The 13,041-nt window shown below is 46.3% G+C and overlaps 1 protein-coding gene across 2 annotated transcripts in view; it reads left to right on the top strand.

Moving 5' to 3' along the window:
* The window catches only part of DAGLB (diacylglycerol lipase beta), a 30,885-nt gene that overhangs the window by 3,080 nt on the left and 14,764 nt on the right, over positions 1–13,041 (top strand). The window contains exons 3-8 of one of the 2 annotated variants that reach the window (XM_070484169.1): positions 4,585–4,756; positions 5,751–6,009; positions 7,519–7,641; positions 8,439–8,566; positions 10,052–10,178; positions 12,109–12,192. In XM_070484169.1, the coding sequence (XP_070340270.1) occupies positions 4,585–4,756; positions 5,751–6,009; positions 7,519–7,641; positions 8,439–8,566; positions 10,052–10,178; positions 12,109–12,192 (893 nt within the window). The remainder of the gene's footprint in view (positions 1–4,584; positions 4,757–5,750; positions 6,010–7,518; positions 7,642–8,438; positions 8,567–10,051; positions 10,179–12,108; positions 12,193–13,041) is intronic. The other variant, XM_070484170.1, reaches the window with a different exon arrangement.

Consider the following 13,041-nt stretch of genomic DNA (forward strand, 5'->3'; position numbering starts at 1 on the left):
CAGGATCTTGACAGTTTGGAATGACAGACTGGAACTTAAAAGATGCTAGTTCATGGGGCGAAATAAAGAGAGAAATGTTAGGGGCGAAATGTTTCATGAGAAAAAGACCTTAGGGTTTGGATGACCAAGAAGCGTGGCATTTGCCCGCTTACTATAGTAATATCTAGAAAATAGAGTGCTGTGTACTTTAGTGTACCTCTGAAAACATGAATGCATGGGGTCTGGTTCAAAGAAGGTCCCAGTTTGGTGGTCTGTGCCGGTCCCCAAGTCTGGATTGTCATTGGTGCTGGATGTTGAAGGAAGGGAAGGAACTGAAAGTGGATGATGTGGTTTTAGCACTATGAAGTTATTAATGAAGTCAGAACTTCTGAAAGATGAAGGATTTAGATTGGTGTCATTTCAGATATAGCATTATCTAAACCATTTGCCCTTTCTGTTCCTGTCACATTCTCTTTGGTATACCAAGTTTACAACTGTAATAGTGGGTTCAGATTTGAAGCAGTAAGTGTAAGCGTTCTTGTCCCTAAATGTTTTCCTTCAGGTGTTTGTGGTGGTGTCAGGGCATGTTCACACCCCATGATGGATGGCCATGTTCACCCAGGCTCCTCCTTCTAGGCCTCACACACTGCCTGCACCATCATACTTGTGATCGGAGCTCGGAAAACATCTGCCGGTCATACAGGATGTTATGGGTGGATTGTCTGTCCAGCAGCCACCTCCAAACAGAACCCCGTTTTATTCAGGACGTCCCCCCATCCCTCGTATACCAAGAGTATGTGTCGGAGAAGCTGGCCCTCCGCCCAGCTCAGGAATGGACGTGTGGCCCAGTTTGGGCCAGTGAAATTCAGGGAGTTTCCTGGGAAATTCTGGGGAAGTCCTTCCTTGCTCCTCTAGGAAAGATCCAGAAGAAACCTTTTGTTTTCCTTTTGGGTGATGCTGTGCACGGATGAGCTGAATTCCTGCTGTATCTCCACTCACAGCCGGGATGAGCTGACATCCAGAGGAGGGCAGGGCGGTGAGGAGCACAGGAGCGCTGCTGCCTGTCCTGGCTCTGCACTTCCCGTCCCCGACGTCAGTGTGAGTCCTTCCTGTTAGTAACCAGCTGGAGTTGGGTTTTCTGTTACTTGTGGCGAGAGAGAATCACAACTGAACTGAAAACAATATTTTATAAAGACATGTTAGTTTAATTGCCAATTTATTATAAATAATTGACATCGTACACTTTATTAAAAATATTATGTAAACGTCAGTGAAAATACCATAAAAAACAAAAAAGATAAATGGGAAAAAATATTGTAACACATGAAACTTAGAGCCAATTTCCTTAATATAGAAGGGCTTCTACAATAAATAAAAAAAGACCAATAGTCAGTAGAAAAATGGGCAAAGATCATGAACAGTAAAATAAATATAAATGACTTTTACATGTATAAAAAATGTTCAGTCTCAATCCTAATAAGAGAAATTCTCCTAGATAATACATTGAGTTGGTGAGGCTGTGCAGAAACAGGCAGCTCGTTTTGTTGGTGGGAATATAAATTGGTTGACTCTCTTGGAAGCCCAGGTTGACTCTGTGTGTGTATCAGTCAGTGTTTTCCTATGCATTTGCATGTGGCAAAGAAGTGCTTGTAGGGACGTTCATTGCAGTATTGTTTGTAGGTAGGAAGGAGTGCAATAAACTCAGTGCCTGTCAATAGGCCACTGGTCCGGTAAAGTATAGTTCATTCATTTGATGGTCTCCTGTGCACCTGTTAAAAAGAATGAGAAATGCTTAGTGAGCAGAGAAGGAATGATTTCCAGTATGCTGCAGTACAGGACATTGTATGTAGTTTGCTACTTTTCCCTAAGGGGTGTATATGCTACATGTTTTGTTTATGCGCAGACTCTGGGAGGCCACACAAGGTACTCGTTTACTTCTAGGAAGGTAACTGAAAGGCTGAGGCTCAGCGTAGGAGGAAGGTGTAACAGTTACTTTATACCCACTTGAACTGTTTGAACTTTTTACCCTTTACGTTCATTACCTGCTCAAAATCAGTGTTCTTTTACAAATTGTAAATTTTAGGTATATTTTTTAATAACTTAACACATTGGTAAATTTTATTCTTCATACATGGATAACTTCCATCAGCCTTTTTGTTTGATACACCTCTCTAAAAGAAACACCACAAGTTGTAGAGGGTGCATTTGGAACAAATAGAATTGAGTCATCTTTATCCGAAAGACCGATGCTTATGTATTTTCCTGTCTTCTTTTTCTTGGTCATCAGCATAGCTTAGTTGGGAAGAATCTTGATATTGTTGTGGTAGTTTCTAGTTTTGATTTGAGACCCTCCCTGATCAAATCCTACTGTTCCTACCATGTGGGAGGTTTAATTCGGGAAGATCCACCCTCACGACTGCCGTGTTTTGATAGAAGAACACCCTTGACGTCCAGGGTCTGACATTTGCCGTGTTTGGTTTGATCATGGGACCTCTAGCATCTCCGCTGCGTTTGCATCTCAAGAGGTCATTGCTCATCTCATGCTGGAGAAGCTTCACAGTCATGTGCTGCATAAGGACATTTCAGTCAGTGGTCCCATGAGATTAGTACCCTATAGCCTAGGCGTGTAGTCGGCCAAACCATCTAGGTTTGTGTGAGTACACTCTTTGATGTGGGCACAGTGAAGGAACTGCCTAACGACGCCTTTCTCAGTGTCTCCCTGTCGTTAAGCGATGCCTGACTTACTGCAGTGGCTAGAGGTGTTGGATCCAGAGATCCCGTGACATAGGCCTTCTTTTCGTTGCTCTAACGGAAATGGCTATGCCTGATGAAGGACCATAGGGGTTGAGGACATCACATTTGGAGATGCAGCTCTGCCTGTTAGTGATGGGGCATCCACATCACAGTGCCCACTGCAGCAGCCAGGTCCACACCAGCAACTCTATGTTGAGAAGAAAATAAATAGCTAAATGGAATAAAAATGTTTTCCCATGCAGGCATAACTATTCAAAGGAGACTTTTTCAGTATTTTGTTTCTTTTTTGGAACCTTAATCAGAACTCCATTTCCTGCTTCCTTATTTACGTATTTATTTCATTCATGCAGTATCAGTATGTTGGCGTTTCAGGTCCAGGTGCTGCTGACGGCATTAGGGTGCTCCCTCATTTGGAATCCCAGCCATCCAGGAAACGGGTGTGTGTGTGTGTGCGTGCGTGCTGGTGCGTGTGCACGCACACATGTGCGCAGATATTGTTTCCTGTTCCTCCGGTGATTGGCTGTTGTTATACAATAACAAGCTCCAAATGCAGGACTGATTTTTTTCCTTACCTGCACTCATTGTCCCTCAGAGGGAGTGCTGTTTCAGTTACCTTATAAAATTTTGTCTTTGTGCCGGGGCTGGCCCCGTAGCCGAGTGGTTCAGTTCGTGTTCTCCGCTGCAGGCGGCCCAGTGTTTGGTTGGTTCAAATCCTGGGCGCGGACATGGCACTGCTCAGCAAACCACGCTGAGGCAGCGTCCCACATGCCACAACTAGAAGGACCCACAATGAAGAATATACAACTATGTACTGGGGGGCTTTGGGGAGAAAAAGGAAAAAATAAAATCTTTAAAAAAAAAAATTTTGTCTTTGTGGCAAAAATGAGGCCTGATGGTGTCTAGTATTTTAAAATGTGACTCTAAGAAATTTATTCTAATGGAAGGTAATTTTTGGAATTCAAAAGCTATTTCCTTACCAAATCATTCTTTAGATCTTAGATTTTTTCAATCATTGTTTTTGTTTTAATTATGTGGCATTTTTATGTTACTTAAATTACTGTTTATTGCAACTTTTTCCCAAGGGGAGAAAATTGATGTTTTACATCAGGAATTAAAGTGCACAGGCCTCTGTTGATACTTGGATTTGTTTTGCAAGTGCAGTTAGAAATGTCGTGTCTGAATGTTAGCCTTCTTCAAGTGGTCGCACATGTCAGAATTGGTCACTTCCCAAAAGCGAGGATCATGGCAGCATTGGTGAGGCAGAGAGCCTGGGTCATGCAGACCTGGATTATATTTCAGAAAGTAGTTGCTAAACTCTCGTAGCCTCAGTTTCCGAATTTGTGAAATGGGATGGTGACTGTCTCACAGTTGTTGCGAGAGTTAAAGAATAATGAGTGTAAAGCATTTCGGATGGTGCCTGGAATGATACAGGTCTCGAATAGATGGTGGAGCTTCTTTTCCTGGCTGTTAGGACTTGGGTGACCGTGCATCTCTGTTTGCCTGGGACACTTCTGTTTTATGCCGGTTGTCCTAGCATAATTATTAATAGCACCTTTCATTCAAAAGTATCCCAGTTAGGACAGTGATTACATGGTCACCCTAGTTAGAATCTAGAAGTGTTTTTAAACCCTGATAAGCCTAAGAAATGAATCTGAGGCTTTTTGTCATGTTTCCCATTCCTCACTTTGTCACTTTCAAATTTAGGCATTGCTTACCAATTACAAGTAGAAAAACTCAGATGCTGGTGTGTGTACAGTACAGATATGTGCTCTAATAGCTATGTTTTTGTAGAGAGGAGGCTCTTCATCTCTGAGGAGGCAAGTCACCAGTTTGAATGTTTGTGTATTTCAGGAACCATTTGTAATCCTGGCCCGCGGAAATCTATGTCTAAACTGCTTTACATCCGCCTAGCGCTCTTTCTGCCAGAGATGGTCTGGGCTTCTCTGGGGGCCGCGTGGATAGCAAGTGGTGTTCAGTGTGACAAGACAGTTGTGAATGGCATCATTGCAACCGTGATTGTCAGGTGAGGTCCTTCGTCTTCTCTGTCAGTTTGTTGTCTCAAATGCACTTAGATGCAGGTAAACAACCTTTCTGAGTAACTGCAGATAGCCCAACGTCATGCAGGCTTCCTAAAATCGTTAGAAATTGGACCTTTTTTAGTAACTCATGAAAGTTTAGAGACACCTGTTTATGCATGAGAAATAATTGATTTTCCGTTATGTATTTATTGATGTCGTTTCCTTTCTTACTGGTTCTCATTTTTCTGCATTCCCTCCCTCCTAAGAAAGAAGGAAACCTGAAGACCAAAACAAGGGCAAAAACTAAATGTAGGGTGAGAAGAAATGCAGCATCAGGAATTGCAACAGAGAATAATAACACCAGAAGAAAGATTTTGCATTTTCCAGGCTAGAAATCTTAGAAATGATCTCGTTACATCCCCTTGTGACTCGTTCCGTTGCTGCTTTTCCTGAGTCTTGCAGCCAGGGGCAGCAGTGTCCCTTCTCAGAGGTTCCTCTTCCCACCAGCACACACATTTGTGAATCCACAGTGCCTTGCACATTGTGGGCAGCCCAGAAATATTTAAACATATGAATGAAAGACCTATCGGAGTATCCTGCGATATGGCAAAATTCTTTTGGTTTTACCGAGAAGAAGCCTGAGACACTGAGGAGTAAGGGCCTGGGTCATGGACAGGGGGCCATGGAGAACAAGTTCCGGCTCCTTCTGTGCCCAGGCTTCAGCTCTGCCCACCACCAGACAGCTCCTTTTTCTCTTTTGTGGTCTCTACTTTTAGGGCTCTAATCTTTGTGGGACCTGGGTTAGCCATGAGCTCATAAGGAACTTTCTAGAAGAACAAGTGCTCACCTCAGCCAGGTTCTGGGAGATCCCCCCTCTCCCTCAGTGACTAGAGCTACGGTTGTACAGATGCAAAAACTGAACCCACAGGAGGGAGCCTTTGACTCCTGCATCTGGATGTAGGACCCACAGTCATCATCCTTTTCCTCCCTCTTTTGCAGTTGGATTATCATCGCCTCCACTGTGGTTACCATTTTCATTGTCTTTGACCCGCTGGGGGGGAAAATAGCTCCACATTCCTCTGCTGGTCCCAATCACCTGGATGGTCATGAGTCAAGCCAGTTACTTAATGGCCTCAAGACAGCAGCTGCAAGCGTATGGGAAGCCAGAATCAAGTTCTTGTGCTGTTGCATTGGGAAAGACGACCATACTCGAGTTGCTTTTTCGAGTACGGCAGAGCTTTTCTCAACCTACTTTTCAGTAAGCTGAAGGGGTCTGGTTTGGTCTCTTTCTTTTGTTTAAGTAAATGCTTCTTATGTTAAGATGAGTACTCTGTATTTTGAGCCACTCCCCCTGTTCGCATAAATAGCTCTTGAGAACTTGTAATCTGTGAGTGTGGTGGAATTGGGGGTGGATACCCTCCCTGGAATGAATACTCAAGTACTCTAGGGAGCATCAAGCAAGGCCCTGAGTTTTCAGACCCTGCCTCTCTAACTGGCGCATCCTGGTGTTGACACTTGTTTGTTACACTGTCTAGATTTTGGATTAGTTTTTAAGGAACTAAGTAATGAAAGCTGTACATTTGGGGAATAATTTGCCAGTTGTCTTTTCATATCCAGCTGGTACTCAGCAGATACGAGCTACAGGCAGTGTCATGCATCCAAGGTAGTATCAGACCTTGGTTTCTTACTACTTTATAGCATGACAGAAATGAGAGATTTTTCTACTTTTGAAGAAAAGTTTAAATAGATTCTTGCAATCCAGAAAATTGTCATCATTCTAGAGCAGTTTCTTCAGTGATTTGGAAATAATTGTTTTGTTTTTTTCCCCCACCCAATGTGTGTCTTTTCATACACTGTTCTCTGATAAACCACTATTACGTTCAGTATTGAGACCAAGTAAGGGAGAGCGGTTCTCTTGACGTCCTGCATGCCTGCCAGGCTTCTTCTCCCCTCCCTGTGGTGCATGAGTCTCCACTGTCCAGAGCTGGCCCTGTAGCCTCACACCGGGCCGTAGCAGCAGCCTCCGTGTAGGGATTAGAGAAGCGTGTCCCCCTAAATAATTTTAAAGGAGTGCTTCAACCAAGTCTCCAGATAGTTGGAAGAGGGAAGAGGAGAATCTGGCTATTCTTGGAGGATGTCTTAACCTGCATCCTAGGCAGAACCGATGGCTCAGTGGCCGAGTGGCCAGTACCTGGTCCTTCCTTAGGGACCAGAAGTGCCTGGAGGTGGTTGAGCATTCCTGCCTGCTCCGTATCCCTCCTGAAAGAGAAGGGTAGCTCTCGTCCAGAGACCACTCTGTTGCTTTCCTGGTTTGAGGCTTGCTGTACTCAGTATAAGTTCCGTCTCATAAACCTCCACCAGGGACTCTTTCAACAAAACCTCCACGGCATCTTGAGCAGTGAGAGTATAATAAGCTTGGGCTAAAATCAGCCATTACTACAAAGATGGTGAATTTATCCATTTGCTCCCCCACTTGACAAAAGATGTGAAATAGGTTAAAAATAGCATAGTCACTTGAAGTGAAATTTGAAAATAGAGATCGACAGAATTTTTATGTTCTCCAGTGGATTTTGTCTGAGGACAGGAGAGTGAAAAACATTAAGCTCACATATAGAAGTCCTGAGAGGAAGATACTTTTTAAAATACCTTTTTACATGTAACTGTATCTGTGTGTCTGTGCATGTGAACTATATAAACCTGGATCTTAAGGAACTCCTGGGCAATTCCTGCTGAGTTTTATGACAAGCTGTTGTGGTTTCCCATCCAGGACACAGATCTGGTGCCCAGCGACATCGCGGCCGGCCTCGCCCTTCTCCATCAGCAGCAGGACAATATCAGAAATAACCAGGAGCCTCATGAGGTGATCAGTCATTCCCCAGAGCCCTCCCAGGTAAGCCCATGTTTCTGTTGGGTTGTATGGTTTTGACATTTACACTTATTTGTAAATCTTCAAAAAAAACCCACAAAAGACTAGCCAGTGGCAGTTTCAGGAGCACTTGGCTTAGAATCTGATTTGTAGCTTCTGTTTGTTGTGGTTTGTCCCCTGTCAGATGAGACGTCTCATCACCTGGAGTTCGGGTAGACGGAGGTCCTTCCCGGCCAGTTCACTGTCCATTCTATTTGTAAAGCGTCCTCTTTTAGAAAATTGCCTGTTGGAGTCAACATATCAAAACTTCCTTCTAGGGTGGGACCTGGTTCTCCCTGGGTGTGTTTGCTCTCTTCTTTGGGCCTGGGGAACGGAAACAGTTCCACTTTGCTTGATGATAGTTTTTCTGCCACAGATTTTTATGCCTTTGAAAGAGAAGGTTGCACATAGGTATATGTGTTTCTCTGCACTGTATTCCAGCACATAGTTCTTAGCATCCTGTTTGCTGCTGTGTGGAAATATGCTAGTCATCGTGGTCATCTAATAGGAAGTCACTGGCTCATTTCACCAGGACAGAACAGTCATTAGGGTGTTTTCTGCCGTTAGCTCCCACCGTAATTGCTGCATTTTTGTATAAAATGAGGGGTCCGCCACAGTCTGTGTTTCAGGACCAGTTTTCCCTATGAAAGTCCTCTGAGAGGTCTATTCAGTGAATTAAGAAAGGGAAGAATCAGGAATGTGAGTTCAGGTTTAAGATCTTAGTGTGTTGATTCTCTCCATAGGCTTCCCCTAAACGAAAAGCTTTTTTTCTTCTCTTACAGGAAGCTGATTTGGATGCAGAATTAGAAAATTGCCGTCATTATATGCACTTCGCAGCAGCTGCTTACGGCTGGCCCCTCTACATTTATAGAAACCAATTTACAGGGCTGTGGAAGATTGGTGGTGACTGGTAAGTTGGCAGGGCCTGAGGCTTCCCTCTTCCTTCTAGATGTCACTTACTATGATTCTCCATACTTTATTTTCTAAAAATTGTATTTCCTTTTTTTTTTTTGAGGAAGATTAGCCCTGAGCTAACGTCTGCTGGCAGTCCTCCTGTTTTGCTGAGGAAGACTGGCCCTGAGCTAACATCCGTGCCCATCTTCCTCTACTTTATACGTGGGATGCCTGCCACAGAATAGCTTGATAAGTGGTGCCATGTCCGCACCTGGGATCCGAACCGGTGGGCGAACCCCAGGCTGCCGAAGCAGAATGTGTGCACTTAACGGCTCTGCCACTGGGCAGGCCCCATATTTCCATTTTTAAAAAACTTCTGTTTTAAGATATTTCAAAAACTGCAAGTGCAGGACTGAGAACTCCCATGGATCCTTTGTCTGGAGCCCCCCGTTGAGACTCACGTGTATCGTGTATTCCCCTGCACCGTTCGAGCTTCAAGGGCAGGCATCATGCCTCTTTCTCTCTCGTTACTTCAGTCGGTATTTCTTAAGAACACGGACATTCTTTTACGTAACTACAGTATAATTATAAAATTCAGGAAACTTATCATCAATCTTTAGCTAATTTACATCTTGTTTTCACATTTTTCCAGTTGTCCCAATCATATCCTTTAGAGCAATTTTTCCTCCGACCCTGGATTACACATTGCATTTAGCTGTCGTGTCTCCTTAGTCTCCATCCATTTGGAACAGTTCCTCAGTCATTTTTTGTCTTTCATGGTACTGACATTTTGAAAAGAACAGTCCAGCTGTTTTGTGGAATGGACCTCAGTTTACGTTTGTCTGATGGTTTCTTCATGATTAGATTCAAGTTAATGGGTTTTTGTCAGGAAGGCTCCGTGAGGAACATTGTGTCCTCCTCAGTACATCGTATCAGGAGACACGTGATGCCACTTTGTCTGTTATGGGTAACGTTAGGGTCTCTCCCATCCTTGTTGATTTATTTTTTGAATATGTAAAGCATTAACATGATTCCAGAAGTCAAAACTCTGGTAAGAAGTATACACAGAGGGCCGGCCTCGTGACCGGGTGGTTAAGTTTGTGCACTCCACTTCCATGGCCCAGGGTTTCGCCGTTTCAGATCCTGGGCACAGACATTGCACCGCTCATCAGGCCATGCTGTGGCGGCGGCCCACACAGCACAACCAGAAGGACCTACAACTGGAATATACAACTATGTACTGGGCGCTTAGGGGAGGAGAAGATAAAAAACGATTGACAACAGATGTTAGCTCAGGTGGCAAACTTTAAAAAAAGTTTAAAAAAATAAATAGACACAGAAATATATTTACCTTTTAAAGGCATTTTACATTAGCCAGGCTAAGTCCTGAAAGTTGTAAACTCTGGTCCTCATGTTTGCTGGGAAAATGGGACAGTGGGGGTTAATATTCTTTGGTAAGTGGCTCAGGTTGGCCCAGTAACGCCTTTGCTCCCTGTTTTAGTTGCAGAAACAGAACAACAGAATATGACTTGGTTGGAGGTGATCGGCTCAGCTGTCATTTTGGCTCCATCCTGCAGACGACGGGGCTCCAGTACAGGGACTTCATTCATATAAGCTTTCATGACAAGGTAGAGTATGACAGTGGTTCCTGACTTCCCTGGGGTCCTGGAGTCTTTTGAGATTCTGATGGAAGTTGTAAATTATTCCCCCAGTAAAGTGTGCATAGACACACACACTTACTCACCCACCCCCAAATTTTGCATACCATTTCAGGGGGTTCACAAACCCCCTTAGAGCCCACACAAGTTTAACATAAGATGGAGCAAAAAGTCTTCGTCAGCGATCCTCTGCTGTGTTTTCTGTGAGCCCACCTTTTATTGAAGAGCAGTGAGTTGCCTTTGGCAATACTCCCACACAGCTGTCCGGCATCAGTCAGTCCTTGTTTCTGGATCTGAGCTCCGTCCACAATGGGGGAGTGCGGTGCGTCTCACACTCTGGGGGCGATGGGAGTCACTGGGGAAGCTGGCGCACATACAGAAGCCAGCTCTGTCTGGCGTCTGTGACCCGTCCTTGGTGTTGCTTCGTAGCTCTCCACGTGATTCTCATGCACCAGAAGTTAAGACCCACTGGTGTGGTGTGGCGGTGCTCAAATTGGCTGCCTAAGAGACTCTCCTGGGGAGCTTTGAAAACTCCCGAAGCCCAGGCCACACCCCAGATCAATTAAATCAGAGTTTCTGGCACTGGGACCCCAGCTCAGGAAGCCCCAGGTGGTTCCAGCGTGCAGACGACTGTGGGATCCTCTAGAGACGCTCCCAGCCCAGTGGCTGCCGAACTGCTGACTGAAGGCTCACCCGGGGAGTTAGAAAGCCCACTGCCCGGGTCACACGCCGTCCCAGGTCAATCAGAGTGTCAGGGTGAGAGCAGGCTGAGTGTTGTTTCACTATCCTCAGTGAGGCTGGTGGGCAGCAAAGGACAGGAGCCCGGGCCTCGGCCCCTTCACTGAGTGGTAACGACAGCAAGGACTGGTGTGTTTTAAAGCAGACAGTTTATCATAGAGGGTTTGTGATTCCGTGAGCTCTTTCAAGGAGCACCCCCGCAATATCATCATGCGAAAGTCCCTCTCCTGTGGAAACCAGGGAAATGAAGTCGGCAGCCTTCTTTCCTGCCTGCCTCAGTTACATAGCAGCCACCAGACACAGGTGGCCATCATCTTAGAACTGCTGCCACTGATCAGTTGCCTTCCACGAGCCAGGCATTTTCTCAGTCTGCACGCCACCCGGAAGAGTTAGGGGCCGTTATAGCCTTTTTCAAGACGAGGAAACAGAGAATAAGAGGACTTTGGACATTTGCTTGAGATGAGGTGGCAGGAAAGGGGCAGGCCAGAGCTCCCTACCCAGGGCTGCCTCACGCCAGACCCTCGGTGTTCTCTCGGGGCTTGGCCTGAAGGAAGTGCACTGGAGCCGTGGCTGCTCTAAATGGCAGTGGATGCTCCCAGGGCTGCGGCCTCTTCCCCCTGCTGGGAATTATACAAAGGAGGGGCTCCGCTCTGCCCCTGAGATGGCCCCACCCCGCCGCCGAGGGTAACAGGGTGATGGGGACTAAGAGAGTCTCTGGTGAGCAGCGCCTGTGGGCCCTTGCCCAGAGGGATGGCTTTCAGTTGGTCCCCACAGGACTGGATTTACCATTGACTGGATTTACCATTGACTACCATGACTGGAGACGCTGGGACTAAAATGAGGGAGGCCAAGTCAGACTGTGTCCACCTGCACCAGTGCAGTAGCTGTGCTTGTGGGGGTCAGGGAGGCTAGAAAGGAAAGCGGAGGTCCTTTGTCACAGGAGTGCATGCTGTTTCATGAAAGCCTGTCGTCTACAGAGCATCAGAGTAGTCGTCCTGCCTCGTGAGGATGAGCAGAGAGGTGAGTCGCTGTGCCCCCTCTCCGCCACGAGCCAGGTTTCTCGTGGGCTGCTGTGTTGTTAGAGACGCTGCGCTGGCTTGGCTGTCTCAGTAGAGACGCGTTCTTGCTATTCAGGCCTTGTGCTTGTTTCTGTCTCCCTCAGGTATATGAGCTCCCGTTTTTAGTGGCCCTGGATCACAGGAAAGAAGCTATCGTGGTAGCTGTGAGAGGAACCATGTCTCTCCAGGTGAGGGGCCTGCCGCATCAGACCTGGGAACTGGGTGGAGGGGCCCAGGGGTACTGCAAATCAACCAGCTGCAGATGCCGGGAGACCCTGCTGTGCCAGAACTGGGAAGAAGCATTCCTAAGATCAGCGTCAGACACAGGAAAACACTGGTGATGGAAAATGAGGAAGCGAATCCCGGGTTGTGAAACACTCCCTTTGAGAAAACAAATGAAGTCGTTTCCTTGTAACTGAGAAATGTCAGAAACATAGCCGCCAGCAGGGTTGGCTCCCTGGCTCGAGGAGCTCCTAGACGGGTGCCCACTTGACTCCCCTGATGTGCCCTTGCCAAGCCCCCAATCTGGGTGACCCTCCCCTTGAATTTTTTGCTCCCAGAGCCAGAAGGGGATAGTAAGTGAAATGGTACTGTTGTCAGCTCCACCGCCAGTTCCTGTGTGTTGGCTTTCTCTGCCAGCCCCACGTGGCCTGCTCTTCTCTGGATGCTGCGAGAACTGCCGTTCATCCATCAGATCCCCCTTCCATCCTGCTCATTCCTGCCTTCTCGGCCCCTTGGAGATACTGGACACCTTACTTCTCTCCATTTCTGTGTCATGGTTTTTGGTCTCTTCTTGGCCGTTCCTCAGTCTCATTTCCTGGTACTTACTTCTCTGCTGACCCAGAAAATGTAATGAGACTTAAAAGTTCAAGCGCTTGACCCTCTTCTGCTTTTTCTGACCAGTTCTGTGGGGCAGGGCTTGCAGCTCGGGCTGTTGGCCAGGACCCACACCTGCGTCTTCAAGAGCGGTCTGGGTCTGCCCTGAGGCACCAAAGAAAGCAGACGCCTCACCTCCTCACAGACGTGCTCTTCCGTCT

Source organism: Equus asinus, chromosome 14 (assembly GCF_041296235.1).
Source record: "Equus asinus isolate D_3611 breed Donkey chromosome 14, EquAss-T2T_v2, whole genome shotgun sequence".
Taxonomy (NCBI): Eukaryota; Metazoa; Chordata; class Mammalia; order Perissodactyla; family Equidae; genus Equus; species Equus asinus.